Source organism: Nomascus leucogenys, chromosome 20 (genome assembly GCF_006542625.1).
Source record: "Nomascus leucogenys isolate Asia chromosome 20, Asia_NLE_v1, whole genome shotgun sequence".
NCBI classification, from domain to species: Eukaryota; Metazoa; Chordata; class Mammalia; order Primates; family Hylobatidae; genus Nomascus; species Nomascus leucogenys.
In genome coordinates, this window is record NC_044400.1 from 40,357,058 (window position 1) to 40,373,731 (window position 16,674).

At 33.9% G+C, this 16,674-nt stretch overlaps 1 protein-coding gene across 6 annotated transcripts in view; it reads left to right on the forward strand.

Annotated features, from left to right (window-relative positions):
- The window catches only part of GABRA2 (gamma-aminobutyric acid type A receptor alpha2 subunit), a 143,759-nt gene that overhangs the window by 115,880 nt on the left and 11,205 nt on the right, over positions 1 to 16,674 (forward strand). For 5 of the 6 annotated variants that reach the window (XM_030800987.1, XM_003258401.3, XM_030800988.1 and 2 more), the window contains one exon: positions 12,817 to 13,019. In XM_030800987.1, the coding sequence (XP_030656847.1) occupies positions 12,817 to 13,019 (203 nt within the window). Of the gene's footprint in view, positions 1 to 12,816; positions 14,161 to 16,674 lie in introns of those variants that run through there. The other variant, XM_030800986.1, reaches the window with a different exon arrangement.

Here is a 16,674-nt window from a genome sequence, read left to right on the forward strand (position 1 = left end):
GGGAATTAAAAGTATATGCTATTGTTTTTTGGTGATTTCTTCTTAATTTTTAGATTCTGACCAGGACGTGCAGATATCACTTTAATACAGTTATGACCATTTAAGTCATGAGAGCAGGAAACCCACTCCTACTTCCTACACTAAAATTTATATAGTAATAATGATGACAAAAATAAAAGTAGCATTTATTGAATACCCTTTATATACCATATACTCTGTTAGACACTTCAGATTAACTCATTATTTAATTCTGAAAAAAATCCCCAATTAAGAAAGTGACATCATCCCCATTTTTCAGACAAAAACATTGAGACCCGCAGGTGTTAAAATCCTGCTCTATTATCAAACAGCAGGTCCGCACCAAAGAGAAAATTTGACATTAGATCTCCCTGACTCTAATGCTTTCACTTTTTCTATTACATCATATGACGTCAAATTATTTTGTCTTTTTTTTTTTTTTTTTTGAGCCTGAAGTCAGTAATACTCTTGGTGATTTCTTTATATTTCTGTTTGAGAGTCAGGATTACTAAATCTCCATCAGAACTTGAGGTGAACATTTAGATTTGAATTCTCCTAGTTAACTGTTATCTGTCAGCAGCTGGTTATTGAAGGATTTCAGATTCTTTGTCCTGTAGTAGGGTCACTATCAGATGATACTACAACAACTAATCCTATAAAGTGGCTTTTCCAAATCCAGTCTTGCCCAGGTGTCATATTGTACATTTTTAAGGGAAATTAACCTAGTTAACCCATGTCTAGGTTAATTTTGCTTAAAAATGCCTATATCCCTGTAATCTGAGTGAAGAATTTACTGCTTTTGACTACATTCAGTAAACCCATTTCTCCACAATGTACTCTTTCTTGGAACTCATCTGTGACAGCTTTTTAACTTTATTGAATATATGAAGCAGGTTTCAAGTGTTTCGAGAGAATAGATTTTTTTGTTCTTGTTTTATTTGGATTTGATTATTTTTGGTAAGCGTAATGTTTACTTTCTTCATTTAAGCTTTAAGAAATGTGGAAAATATCGACTTTTCTACTCTTGATTATTCGACTTTTTGTAAGGCTTAGGTTATCACTAGGTAGTAAAATATTTACTTTCACTACAGCCAAATTTTGAGTGCATTTTTTTGTTTGTTTTATAACTCCCAAATAAATAATAAATGCTATCCTTTATTTTCAAATAGGTTTTTGTATTTCAAGAAAATAATTTCCAGTTGGGTGAATTTTTGTGATAAAAATCTCTAATGATGTACTATTTATCACAAATAACGTATCTCCTCAGTTAAATCACCTCAAGGAGTTATAAGAAATCATTAAAACTATTAACATAGGACCAGTCACCCTACATTTTATGGCAATGAAACTTACAAGAGTGAAATAGAAAAATAATTTGATAACGCTGGGGAGTTTATATAGGATAGGGATTTTGATGGTCTCCTGTTATTTTATTTTCTGCTTTTCATTATTATGAATATGTTATTTTAAACTCATGAAATTGGAATATAATAGTGGTTCTTATAGTCACATCAGGTCGAACCTCTTCTATAGAGGGGCACAGGTGCAGGGATCCTGGAGCGATACCCCTGGTCTGCCATCTTTGTCCATATTTAGATCCTGCCTTACCTTAATGCAGAACCTCTAGGTCATAACTGGTTTCATTTGAGGTGAACCACAATAGATTTCTTGGAAATCACCTCTCAAGTGTAGTAGATTATGATTTGATGGGTTGTTCATGCAAGAGGTTGGTTAAGATTAAGTCATAAAAAGTTAAAAAGCCTGCTAAATTCATTTTATAACATCACTATCAAATTATGCCTAATTAAGGAGCTGAATCATATCCTTTAAAAATCTAGGAACAGAATAGTTTGGTCATTAAGATGATGGGTTTAATGAGACCAGAAATAGGTGAATCTACTTGGAAGAGATTCTGTGCTCTTTTGGAACAATGGAAGAATGAAGGGGAATCCATTTCAAGGTTTTCCTTTCTTTTTCCACGAGAGCCGCGTTAAATTCTTTCCCAAGGTGGGAAATGAATTAACTAAAATAAAACTGCCCAATGCTTCCTAGGCATGCATTTAAGCAGTGCAATTTCTAACTGTCTTTTGATTTTTCTTAAACCACCACTAGATGGGACTGTTGCATCCTTGGTTTTGGTTTCTTCGCATCTTTGTGTACAATTTGGGGGTCTAATGAACTCAGAAATAACAGGGAAGCTATAGGATTTTCTACTGACAGGTTCTACATAGGGCCTCTGCATACATCATTTAATCTTTGGAATTACATAAGGTGTATATTCTAATTCCCATTTTAGAGGTAAAGCCACTGCGGCTCAGAAAGAAAGTAGAGAGGGAAGAATTTAACATTTGTGGGCAACTCTGTATTTAAGGCATGTATGCTCATAGGTTTTCCTTCCAACAACCCCCAAAATATCATTTTCCTTTTGCAGATGGAGGAAGGGTCTGTAGTTTAGCAAAGTCACATCACTGCTGTGGCACAAGTAGAATTCAAACTCTTGCCTGCCTTTAGGGCCCATTTTTCTCTATGTATAGCCACTTCTCAAGCAATTTAAACACTTTAATGTATGATGCAACTTTAAAATTCATCAAGATCTTAGCAACTTCACCAGTAAAATGCAAGGGTTAGATTAATTTTATTGAAAAATACGCAATTTAGACATAAGTGTCTTTGGAAGAAAATCTCATTTATAGATTCAGCAATATAATTTAGTAGTAAAGAGTGTGGACTTCTGAGTTAGGTTACCTGGGTTTGTATCTCATCTCTACTACTTGCTAGAAGTATGATCTTCAGTAGGGTACTACACCTCATGTAAACTCAATTTCCTTATCTGTAAATGAGAATAATAATTATATGGTTACTTACAGAGTTGTTATATGAGCTACACAAATTAATACATAGAAATGTTCATCAGCAATCCTTCTGTCAGAGATGACTACTGTCTCCCAATAACTTACAGAATAATAGAATTCCAGATTCAAGCTGTGTGTGTCAAATCAAGACTACATTTTTCTGCCCCCCCATTATAGCTATAGGAGCTAAGAGATACGAGTAAAGTTCTCAAAGAAATATGAGTAAATATTAGTCGTATAATTTCCAGTTTGTTACCTAAATCTTAGGGAGATGCCCTTAAACTCGGGAACATGCCCTTAAAATGAGTATATATGCTTCTCCTTCTCTCTTCCACTTTCTGTTTTCTGGAAGGCAGTCTAGTGTTGGCAAGCCTTCCTGAACCTCAAGAACACGGCCAACACCTTAAATATGGCAGAGATATAAGAAATAGAAAGCCTAGGTCTCTGATACCAAGATATCCTGTGCTTGGATGTCTTGTGCCACAATTGTTAAGTGACAGATAGAGGAGGAGAAAATTTATTTCCATCTTATCTTGTTTGTTTTCTTACCTTCTCACTCCAGAGAATGGTGTTTAGTTGGTGCTTAGCTTAATATATTTCCTAAAACTTAACACATTTTCCAAAATGTATCCCTCTCTCTATCTCTTATATATATATATAATATATATATATTTATATATATATTATAAATATATATTATATATATATGCAGTGAATGGTCTATATATACAGAGACTGTCTAAATATATCTGGAGTGTGAACAGTGTGTATATACGCACACACACACACACACACAGAGAGAGAGAGAGAGAAGAAAGTGAGAAGAGAGAAGAAATATTTGAGGTAATAACGGCCAAGAACTTTCCAAATAAAACCACAGATCCAGAAATCTCAGAGAACACTAAGAAGCATAAATTTAAAAAATGAAAGACAACAACAAGAATCACGCCTAGTCATATCACATTCAAACCGTTGTAAAGCAAAGACAGAGACAATCTTAAAAACAACTAGGGAAGGAAAAACAATACTGCCTTAACTAAAACTAAATAATAGCCAAAGTAATATTTTAAATAGGAAATACTGATCATGCCACAATACTGTTTAAATTTCTGTCAGGGGGTGGGGGGCTAGGGGAGGGATAGCATTAGCAGAAATACCTAATGTAGATGATGGGTTGATGGGTGCAGCCAACCCCCACGGCATGTATACACCTCTGTAACAAACCTGCACGTTCTGCACATGTACCCCAGAACTTACATTATAATAAATAGTTTCCCATTGCTCTTGAAAGTAAGTTATATTACCTTAGCATAATCAAACAGGCTTTGAATAGTCTGGCTCCTGCTTCCTCTTCTGGCCTCATCTTTCATGAAACCCTTATTTCTTGCCTTCCTGCCTTGTAGCCTTCTCTCTATTCCTCCTAAATGCCCTTGGCTTCACCGTGTTCCTGGGATTTTCTGTACATGCTGTTTTCTAGTTTAGGATTATTTTTCCTTTTCTGGACACTCCGTTGACTTTGTCCCTACTTCTTAAGGGAAGCCCTACCCAACCCCCATTTCAAGGTGGGCTGCTCTATTACAGGTCATCTTAAACCTTGTTCAGTTGTGAGGTTGGGTTGTTTTGTACTTTTAATTTTTAATATCTCTTAGAGAGCTTATCTGGCTTTGCTAACACTCCATTCACAACTCCACAGTGCTCAGCACAAAGTGGGGACTAAATTTATGCTTGCTTCATAAAAGAAAGTATAGGTTTCTTGCAATTATCCTAAAAAATAAATATTTATTGATTACAGATTACTGGCGGGGTGGTTTCAATAAATATGTTTTAATTTATTAAAAAACAAATGAAGCACTACCCTCAACTAAGCATGCTCTTACGTTTTGGGGAGAAGACACACAGGCTCTAATCCATATAATTTATTGGGGTATACAGTTGTGCCAAATAACAAAAAATTGAAAAGGACAATATAACAAAGATATGCATCAGACCAGGTTGTGTGTGCCTTCAGGAAAGAAATTCTACAGATTCCAAAACCTGAGTTATGTATACTGCAGCATTAGGAGAAAGGGCACCCTAGGGTGCAGGAACCTTTGCAATATTGTTAATTGGTGTATTCTCAGTTTTTACAAAAGTACCTGACATTTAGTAGGCACTTAATAATAATTTATTAAGTGAAGAAATAGAAGGTAGCTAAATAAAAAACAGGTAAACAAGTGACAGTGAAAAGACTCCAGGTAGAGTAAACAACATGTACAATTCCCTAGACTGACAAAATTTTTATATCTCTACAGCTTCACATTGATGCCAATATGAAAATGGCATCATTTAGATTGTGAAGTCTTTCACTGAGAGAAGGACTTCAGGGAAGAAAAGTGAGGAGAGGGACACGAGTTTTGGATAAATTAAATCTGTGATATATTTAGGTAAATGGAACAATTTTGATTCCTTCAACAGTCTTGTCCACATTATTATTAGCCTTTGAAACATTTTCTTCTAGATCATAATTCTTTCTTTATTCTCACCAATATTAAAGATGTGAGTTTGAGTTAAGGTTTTTGACAAAATATGCCATCCAAATTCTAATTTCTCTCTCTAACACATAGAAATTCCAATGATTTTATCATTCAGATGCAGTACAGCTCTGAGTTAAAAATTATAACCTTTTATAGTACACTTAGATGGTATTTGTAAATGTTTATTTTATTGTATTTGGGGGATAGGGTATTCAACAAAATGTCAAAGGTTCTTGCACCTGAGACACCTGAGAATGCACATTCTACTAATGCTGCAGTGCGCATAGCTCACGTTTTGCAGTCTGTAGAACTTCTTCCTAGAGGCACATACAACCTGGTCTTTTGCATACCTTTGTTATATTCTGTCCTTTCAATTTTTATCCATTGGCCTGAAGCGGGGGAAACCCAACACATGTTATCAGAGTATCTTTTGTTTCTGTCATTCCTAGCAGTAACCAGCAGGTGGTATCAAATAATTTTACATGTGTTCTATTGCAGTCTTTCGTGCCTGTTTGGTTTCTGAGACTTCTTCTTAACTTCCACCCCGCACCCCAACCACAAATACATAGGAGGATTTTATTTTCTTTTGTCTTTCTGATTTAAATCTACCTTTTCTTTCAGAGTGACATTCTCTGCATAAATGCATTGAAGTATTTTTTTTTTTTTATAATAGGTGCACAGCTTTACATGAAGAAACTCATTTGATCTTAGTAACAACAGTACTGGAAAGCCCTGTTGGTGATCCTTACTTTAGAAATGGGGAAGCTGCTACAGCAGTGTCAGTCTCTGTGTTAAACTACCTACCTTGGTTTGACTTTCTTCTCAGCGTGTATCTTCACCCAATACCCTTTGCTTGGACATCGTTTGCTCAGCTATTGAGAGTTGAAACATCAATTATCTAACGTTTTCGGCCTATACCTTGATATAAAAATATTACATAAAATAAACCAAAATATAAAAGTGCTGTAAGTTAAGTATTGTCTGTGCATGGGGAATAATCACATATATTTCACATATTATAGAGAATTTTAGTGCTAAAAACACTTTAAAGTACGTACCTTTTTTTGTATTTAACTGACAAAAGAGCCTCCCAGAGAAGAAGTGAATTGTACAGATCACAGAGGTGATAAAAAAAGAAACAGTCTGTTAAAGAAATGCTAAGGAAACATTTAGAGAGTGCCCAACTAGGTGTAGAAAAATGCACATCGTTGGTAGACAGGTACATGGAAGGTTTGTGAGCTTTCCAGGTAAGTGCACTATCTCTTTGTTTGATGTCCAGTACTCTCTGTTTATAGTGTCATGAGACCAGGCTACGCCAAAGCAGTAAACAGAAAAGGTGGCATTTCCAGATTTGCCACATTATAATATTCCTAATGTCCAATTTTCAAAAAAGAATATGAGATATCCAAAGTAAAGAGAAACTATAACCCATTTTCAGGGAAAAAAAAAATTATTAGAAATTCTATCTGAGGAAGCCCAGACATTTTACTAACCACACAAAGGCTTTAACTATGCTAACTATGATAAAAGAGCTAAAGGAGACCATGTCGAAAGAACTAAAGGAAAATATAATAATGATGTTTCAAACACTTTATCAATAAAATGATATAAATTATTGAAAAATTGAAACAATTAGAAATTCTGTAGTTCAAATTATCATAACTGAAATAAAAAATTCACTAGAGGGGCTTACCAGCAGATTCAAACAGTCCAAAAAGAAAAATCAGTTACCTCAATGATAAGCCAATTAAGATTGTTGAATATGAGGAACAGAAAGAAAAAAATGAGGAAAATTAGTCAAAGTCTATAAGACCTGTTGTACATCATCAAGCATATTAACACATGAATATGTTGTAGTCACAGAACAAGAGTAGAAAGAGACAGGTGAAAAAAGAATATTTGGAGCATGCACAGTGGCTCACACCTGTAATCCCAGCACTTTGGGAGGCCGTGGAGGGTGGATCATCTGAGATCAGGAGTTCTGGACCAGCCTGGATAACATGGTGAAACTCCATCTCCACTAAAAATAAAAATAAAAATAAATTAGCTGGACGTGGTGGTGCATGCCTGTAATCCCAAATACTCGGGAGGCTGAGGCAGGAGAATTGCTTGAACCTGCAGTGAGCCGAGACCATGTCACCGCCCTCTAGCCTGGGTGACAGAGAGACTCCATCTTTAAAAAAAAAAAAAAAAAAAAAAAAAAAAAGAGACTATTTGAAGACATGATGGCTAAAACCTTTCAAACTTGATGAAAACCATCTATCAGCACATCCAAGAAGCTCAATGAACTAGAAATAAAGTAAACTCTAAGAAATCACAACTAGATATATCATAATAAAACTGGAATGCCAAAGGCGAATAGAGAATCTTTAAACAACCAAATGTTTCAAGCAAAGTAGCACCTCATATAAAAGGGATCCTCAATATAATTAGCACCTAAAAAATCATCAAAAACCATGGAGACCAGAGGCCATAGGAAGATATTTGAAAAGAAAAATACTCAACCAAGAATTATTTGTCAAAACTAAAATAAAATATTAAAAATTAAATATAAAATTTATTGTGTTTATTTATATTTAAATTTATAAATTTATTTTATATTTATTTTAAATATTAAAAATTAAATATAAAAATTGTTTACTATATTATTAATATAAAATATTAAAATTTTAAATTTTTAATTTTAAAATATTAAAAATGAATATAACTAGACAGAAGATCAGCAAAATGTAGAAGACTTGAATAGAGAATACGCCAACTAGACCTAACGTACTCTGGTCATAAAAAGCAGAATGCACATATTTCTCAACTGGGCATGGAGCATTCTCTAGGAAGATAATGCATTAGGCCATTAAACAAGTCTCAACAAATTCAAAGATTGAGTTATTACAAAGTATGTTCTTACACTACAATAGAGTAGAATTAGAAATCAATAAAAAAGAAAATTTGGAAAATTTGCATATGTAAACATTAAGCAAGACATTTCTAAATAACCATGAAATCAAAGAAGAGATCACAAGAGGTTTTAGAAAATAAGATGAATAGAAACAAAAAATAGCATATGTTATGGAAAATACAAAAGCTTGTTCTTAAGGAGAAATTTGTATTTCTGACCACTTATGTTAAAAAGAGAAAAAAATTCTCAAATCAATAACTTAACCATCTTCCTTGAAAAGTAGAAAAGCACAAACTAAACCCAAAGCAGGAGGAAGAAAAATAAGTGTTAGAGTAGAGATAAATTGTAGAGAGAACAGAAATAACAAATAGAAAAAATTACCACACAGCCATAAGTTGGTTCTTGAACAGATCAATAACATTGACTTACTTTTAGCTACAATGACCAAGAAAAAAAGAGAAAAAAATCAAATTACTAAAATCAGGAAAGAAGACAGGATATCACTTCTGGCCATAGATAAATAAATATATGTATAATATATATACAATATATTATATATAGATTTTATATATATACAGTATATTATATATAGATTTTATACACACACACACACACACACATACACACACACACACACATACACACACATACACACATACATATATAAAGTGGCAAGGCGCAGTGGCTCATGCCTGTAATCACAGCACTTTGGGAGCCTGAGGCGGGTGGATCACTCACTTGAGACCAGGAGTTTGAGACCAGACAAGCCAATACGACAAAACCCTGTCTCTACTAAAAATATGAAAACTAGTTGGGCATGGTAGTGTGCTCCTGTAATCCCAGATACTCAGGGTGCTGAGGCACAAGATTCATTTGAACCCAGGAGGTGCAAGTTGCAGTGAGCTAAGATCACACTACTGCATTTCAGCCTGGGTGAAATGTCAAGCAAGACTGACTCTCTCAATCTCTCTCTCTATATATAGATGATAGATGATAGATAGATAGTTAGATAGATAGATAGATGATAGATAGATAGATATGTATGTACATATATATATAAACTAATTCTGGGAACAATTGTATGCCAAAAATTTAGATAATCTAGATTAACTATAACAATTCCTAGAAACTATGCATGACCAAAATTGACTCAAGATTCTGAATAAACCTATAACAAATAAAACTATGAGTTTAGTAAACAAAATCTTCCAATTAAGGAAACCTCAAGGTCAAATGGCTTCACTGGTGAGTTCTACCAAACATATAAAGAATTAACAACAATCTTTCTCAAAATATTCCAGAAAATACATGAGAAGGAAACATTTCCTGACTCATTTTATCAGGCTGTATTGCCAAGATACCAGTACCAAACTAGAGAAAGAAATGACAATAAAAAACCTACAGTTCCATATTCCTTATAAATATAGATGCAGATGCCCTCAATAAAATACTAGCAAACTAAAATCAGCCACATTTTAAAAGGATTACATAGCATGACAAAGTGGGATTTATCCCAGAAATGCAAGGTTGGGTCAGCATACAAAAATCAAATCAATATAATACAACATATTTGTGGAAAGTCAAAAAAATGAAAACAATCATACCTATAGGTGAAGGATTAAAGTTTCTCCCTAACATCAGAAATAAGACACAGATGTCTGCTCTCACCAATTCTATTCAACGTTATACTACAGGTTCTAGCTAGGGCCATTAGGTAAGAAAAACAAATAAAAATATATAGATTGGAAAGGAAGAAGTAAAACTCTCTCTATTTGTATGATCTTATTTATAGAAGACCCTTAACGAACCACATCATAATTGTTACAGCTATTAAACAAATTCAGCAAAAGTGCAGGGTACAAAATCAACACAAAAAAAATCAGTTGTGTTTTTGTACATAAGCAATGAACAGTCTGAACAGAAAGTTAAGAAAACCATTCCATTTACATTAGCATCCAAACAAATACAATATCTATAAATACATTTAACCAAGGAGATGAAAGACTTATACACTGAAAACTATAGAATGTTGCTGTATGAAATTAAAGAAGCCCTAAATAAATGGAAATGTTTATTATAGAGAAAGAGAGAGAGAGCGAGAGAGAGAGAGAGAGATTGATCTAATGGAAATATATCCTGTGTTCAAAGATTGAAAGACTTAATATCATTAAAATGGCATTACTACCAAATATGTGCAGATTTAATGAAATACTTATTAAAATTCCAATGACCTTTTTTGCAGAAATGAACAAAATGACCATAACAAAACCATAACAACATACAGAAATGTAAGGGATCCTGAATAGCCAAAACAATCTTGAAGAAAAGTAAGACTGATGAATAAAAAGGGACCCAAGCTTCTTGATTTCAAAAGTTAATTTAAAGCTATAGTCATCAAAACAGTGTAAAACTTGACTAAGGATAAATATGTATATCAAGGGTATAAAATTTGGAGTACAGAGATATCCCATATATCTATGGTCAATTGATTCTCAACGAAGTGTCCAAGATAATCTAATGGGGAAACAAAAGTCTTTTCTCACACATGGTTCTGGGACAACGGGCTATCTAGGGGCAAAAGAATGGATGTGGACGTCTAACTTACACCACACACAAAAATGAACTCAAAATGGACCAAAGACTTACTGGAAAGACCCAAAACTCTAAAACTGATAAGAAAAATAGGCCTAATTCTTCACGACCTTGGATTAGACAACAGTTTCTTAGGTATGACACAAATTTGTAATGCCCCATATCTTCCTCAATACCAGGAGTGTATCAATTTTTTAAAGTTTTACTAACATTTTGATGATAATACCTCTTTTAAAAAGCAACTTTTTTTGTATTACCTTTACAATTGCGGCTGATTTGTTATTTTCATTTCCTATATTGTGTGTATATACACATATATGTACATACATGTATATGTATATATGTATGTGTGTATTTGTTTTATATTCTATTCTTTTGTACAAAAGTCTCAAATGAAAGCAACATATCAGTCTGAAACCTTTCGCAGTTCAGCACATGCAAGCACACTATGTTTCTGTAAATGTGGTTTTTAATAAGTCAGCAAGCGGTGAAATAAAGTTCCTTTTTTCTGTCATTCTTACTATTACAATCATATGGTATTTCTAGATGCATTTACTCATGCTTTACTGGAATTATTGCTATTTAGAATTACTGTTTTGTAAATGAATAAAAATACTGCTTTATCCTAAAGGAAAATAAAATACAAAGAACCTTCAAATATGAACGAACATTTCTTTAACATTTTCATATTTTCTTTTAATTTAATGTACCTCCAGGGCACACAATTAAACTTATATTGGATCCCTGACAAAACAGGTTATTGTAGTAGCCATTTTGAGGACTTATAATGCAATTTACCTCCTGAATTATTGCCTTCTTTTCTTTTAACAATTGTGACTTCCCTTACCACTGTCAGAAAAGCTATGTTAAAAGGAAAGGAAATATATTATTTTAAAACCAAGAAAATTACAAAATAATTAATTATATTTTATGAGGTTTTGTTTTTAGTGGTTTGCTTTATATTTTATGGATTCTAAGTTATGTTTTAAAAGAAAATTATGTCCTCGTAATGCTGAGCAATCCAGAATTATTAATTTCATACTGAAATAGTCGTGCTTGAAGTATTCTTCTTTCTTCCTTAGTTTCTTTCTTTCTCTCTGTTTCTTCCTTCCTTTCTTCCTTCTTTCCTCTCTCCCTCCCTCCCTCCCTTCCTCCTTCCTTCCTTCCTTCCTTCCTTCCTTCTTGCTTTCTTTCAATGGACTTTTGCTCTGTCACCCAGGCTGGAGTGCAGCATTGTGATCTCGGCTCACTGCAACCTCTGCCTCTCGGGTTTAAGCAACTCCCTGCCTCAGCCTCCCAAGTAGATGGGATTACAGGCACCCACCACCATGCTGGGCTAATTTTTGTATTTTTAATAGAGACGGGGTTTCACCGTCTTGGCCAGGCTGGTCTTGAACTCCTGACCTTGTGATCCACCCACCTCGGCCTCCCAAAGTGCTGGGATTACAGGCATGAGCCACCGTGCCCAGCCTCTTGAAGTATTTTTAAATCACGGTTCCTTCATGATTACTTCTGTGGGTTATTGGTCCATTGCTTAACATGATTCAAATAAATGATGAACAAATTAATGTGAGGATTTTATAAGATTTCAAAAATATGTATTAATTGGCAATGGGCCCATTTAAAGTGCCTGCTTTTCCTTGTAGGTAATTATACTTCAGTATCCCCAGTCTTTTTAACTTCAATAGTACTTAAGAAGAGGAAAAGTGATTTTTATACAGAACAAAAATGGAAACCGAAAGTATTTTGAGAGACATTACATCACGAAATACCATAACCACTTAAGATAATTAACTTTACACTGTATTCTAGTATTTACTCATTTATTTATTCCTTTTTAGTGGATAAGAGTAGTAAAAGCTTTGGGGGATGGAGGGAGAACTTCCCATGCTGTCCTGCTAGTACCTATTGATGTTTTTTTTTGTTCCTACCTTTTCTTTTGCAGGAGTAACAACTGTCCTAACGATGACAACTCTAAGCATCAGTGCTCGGAATTCTCTCCCCAAAGTGGCTTATGCAACTGCCATGGACTGGTTTATTGCTGTTTGTTATGCATTTGTGTTCTCTGCCCTAATTGAATTTGCAACTGTTAATTACTTCACCAAAAGAGGATGGGCTTGGGATGGGAAGAGTGTAGTAAATGACAAGGTAAGTGACAGCTTCCGTGTTATCATTATTGAGAAAATACCCTAATGAATTCAGCTTGTAACAGATATGTTTCTAAAAACTGACATTAAAGACATCCATATATATATGAATTTGAATCATATCAATTTCTTTTAAAGTGTTCTTGCCTGAAATCCTTTAGGAGTGCTTGTAGTAGTAATACTTCCATGAAAACCACTCCGTATCATCTGTTGAGCTGTGTCAGGCACTATGCTAAGTGTTTTACATATGCTCTCTTGCATAATCTTTATAGCATCCTTATGACTAGACTGCCTTCTTATTCTCATTTTTACTCATGAAGAATCTGAAACAGTAAAGTTATTTACTTGCCCAAGCTTACACATCTTGTTGGTAAGTATACTTGAACTCCGATCTACCTGTCTGACTGTTAAGTTCATGGTTTTAACACCACACTGCATTATTATAAAGAGATTGGAAAAAGAAAATGGGCATTAATTTTACTTATTATAGAATTCCAGGCTCTATCAATGAATTGAATCCTCTTCACCTGTTCCAGGCTCTGCTGATTGATTGTAAAAGCCCAGATAGCATTTTTTCAAAACCTTTCCCATGTTGTATGGAATAAATATGTCGGTGCTGGAATGCTTAGGAATTTTACATTGCTCATATGGTCTAAAAGGGAAAAGTTATTTGTTTTTAAGATTAACTTCTGTTGAGAGTATTGCTGTCCATATTTAGGTTTCACGTACTGAATCTAATGGGAGATTGTGCATTGATATAACAGCTGTTTCCTTTCATACTCTGTAGATTATGTATCTGCCTAAGCGGAGGCTTTGAATGTATCATAATCATCTATATTCTTAATAATGGTAAAAAGTTGTATTCAGAGGATATCTTTAACATTGTATCAACCTAAATACTTCTTTTATTCAATTTGGATTAACATACTGGCAGATTTGATTTCTTTTTCAGTTATTTGAATATATTTTTTCATTTCTATGACCATGTTACAGTTTAAATATGCAAGCAGTAAATGTTATAGTTTAAAAGTCTTGGTCTTTTTCCTTAATTTTGTAAGCCATAGAAATTTTAATAAGACTGATGATTTATTTAATTTTATAAGTTGTGTTTTCCCTACTAACAGAGCCAACAAATAAATATTAAAAGGAATCTGGTCAATTTTGTATGCTTAACTTCTGGGCTGTTTCCGCATTTCCATTACATTTTAGTATTGATTTATGTTTTCATTGCCCATATGGTGTACTGCTTTTTCATGGTATCTATGCAATTATTTTTTAAGGTATATTGGTTACACATGCATCTTTATACCAACTTTTTGGAGATAAAATATTAGACCTTTGTAAATATGTCACAAAAGACAAATGTTTTGTGCCATGAATTCCCATATATAAATTTATTGATATATTATTTTAATATTAGAGAGTGCCAAATTGACATTCTGAAATGATATGCCTTCTCAACTCTTTACCTTGGAAAACAGAAGTACCTCTAAATGTGAAAAACAAATAATTGATAATGCTCTATAAAGGCAATAGCTTACCTTCATGAATAAGTCTATCCATATGCCAAATTACACATAGCCGGGATAAATCTATGTCAAAATCACTGAGGTTCCAACCTAATTTTCAGGAAAAGAATGAACATTGTTTATGTTATTTTCGTTCTTGTGGTTTACTTCAGGAAAACAATGTATCAGACATCGCTGTTCTTATTTCCTTCTCCATAGCTAGAGTGTCCAGCACAGTGCCTGGTCCTCAGCAGGCATTTCATAAATATTCATTGTATAAAAGAATGAACGAGTTTGTGATCTTAAATCTGACAATGTAATACCAGTGGGAGCACTTCTTTGCCTTCATGGAAAGTTTTGTAAAAAATACTTATAATGAATTTATCAGTGGGTATTCTATCCAATTTCATGATTCAGATGAGTTTTGAGAGCTGTTTCATAAACCTACCTGCAGACTAAGAATTAAAATGTCCTTAAAACTAAAAGGATATCCAGAAGAGTGCCCTAAAGTAGCCTATCTGCCTAAAAGATATTTCAGTGTAATATACTTTTATCTTAATATTCCTTAGACTTAATTTTTAAGCAGAATATTATAATTTTCTTTAAATACAGAGTTTCTGTCCACAGACTGTTTTTAGCGTCCTTTCTGACTAACCAGGCTTGTGGAAGTCCTTTTGTTTTGACATTAGTAAACATGAGCAAAGTGGTTATCTGTCAATCCAACTAGCAAATGGAAAGTTCTTTGAAAATTCATAAAATATCAAGTATCAATTTGCCCCATAAGAATAATGATTCAGCTCCATATTGATATTGTATGTGTTAAGAAAAAGACATATGTCTTTAACCTGTTTACATGTGGATTGCACACTCGACATATTACATGCAGAATGTGCACTGTTACTTAAATTTAGTTTTTGCAAATAAATAAATAAACACTCTGAGTTATACTCAAGCTACGTTTGAGCCCTATATTAAAAGGCAAAGCTACCTTGTTCTGTGAGCTTGGGCAGGACTTTACACTACTTTTAGCCTCGGTTGTGAAATTAGACAAGAAAACCTTATCATTAGAAAAATACAGTGCTGGATCAGATTATCAAACTCTGAATTGTTATGCCTTTCCAAATACAAAGGTGTCTATTTATGCAACCCCAGGCTCTTATGGAACCCTTTTTCATATCCAATGTTTTTCCTTTCCTCCTTTTGCTCAATACAAATTTTTTCAACCCACCTCTTGATTGGATCTCTATTCTTCTTGCTTTCTCAAACCTGTTCCATTAGTTATTGTTTCCTTATTTTATGTCTTCAAAGCCATCTTATTATTTTCCACTGCCTCCTTTCTTTCAGCTTATGAAGATGCTTCATATGCTTAATTTACCAAGAAGAAAACATTCCAAGTCTATGCCACTTTCTTCCCACATCCTCAGTTTCTCCCCTCTTTTCTATATTCAGACTTTTTTAAAGCATTGCTTGCAATGTTATCTTATAACTTTCAACTTAATTCTCGACCAACTATAATCTAAATTCCTTTTCATTTACTATCTTGTAGCTGAAGAGCACTAATAAGAGCATTCCATATTTTAAGATCTGAAAATAATTTTCCTATTTTTCTCAAGGCATCCCCATTAAATTTTTTTACTGTTGTGCTCCAGAATCATTCTTCAGGCTCAGCACAGCAACTTTTTCTCTTCTGTTCTTTCTTAAATCAAACTTCAGAGTATCAGCTTTCTTCCCTCACATCCTGGCAGCTGCCACTATTCATTTTCTGTTTTTTGATTCTCTGCCAGAGTTCAGAGAGGACCCAGCTTCCCTGGCATCTGTTCTTGTTTATCCCTAAAGACAGTCAATTCTGCTTTCTTTAATGCTGTTTTTGTTTTCAGTATTCACTGTGTGATTCTCACTTTATGGGTTTTACTGACAATGCTTGCATGAATATCTGCAACACTAAGCATACTGTCCCCCCATTTGCCATCCTCAGCACAAATATCAATTCCTCAGGAAATGTTTGAGCCCTCCCCTGCCCTTGCAAATGATTAGGCCTCCATTATAAGTGTGTACAGTACTCTGTTCTTTTGCATTATAGCCTTGACTGTAGGTTGTAACTGCATGTTTCTGTCTCAACTCTTTCACTGATCATGACAATGACCAGTT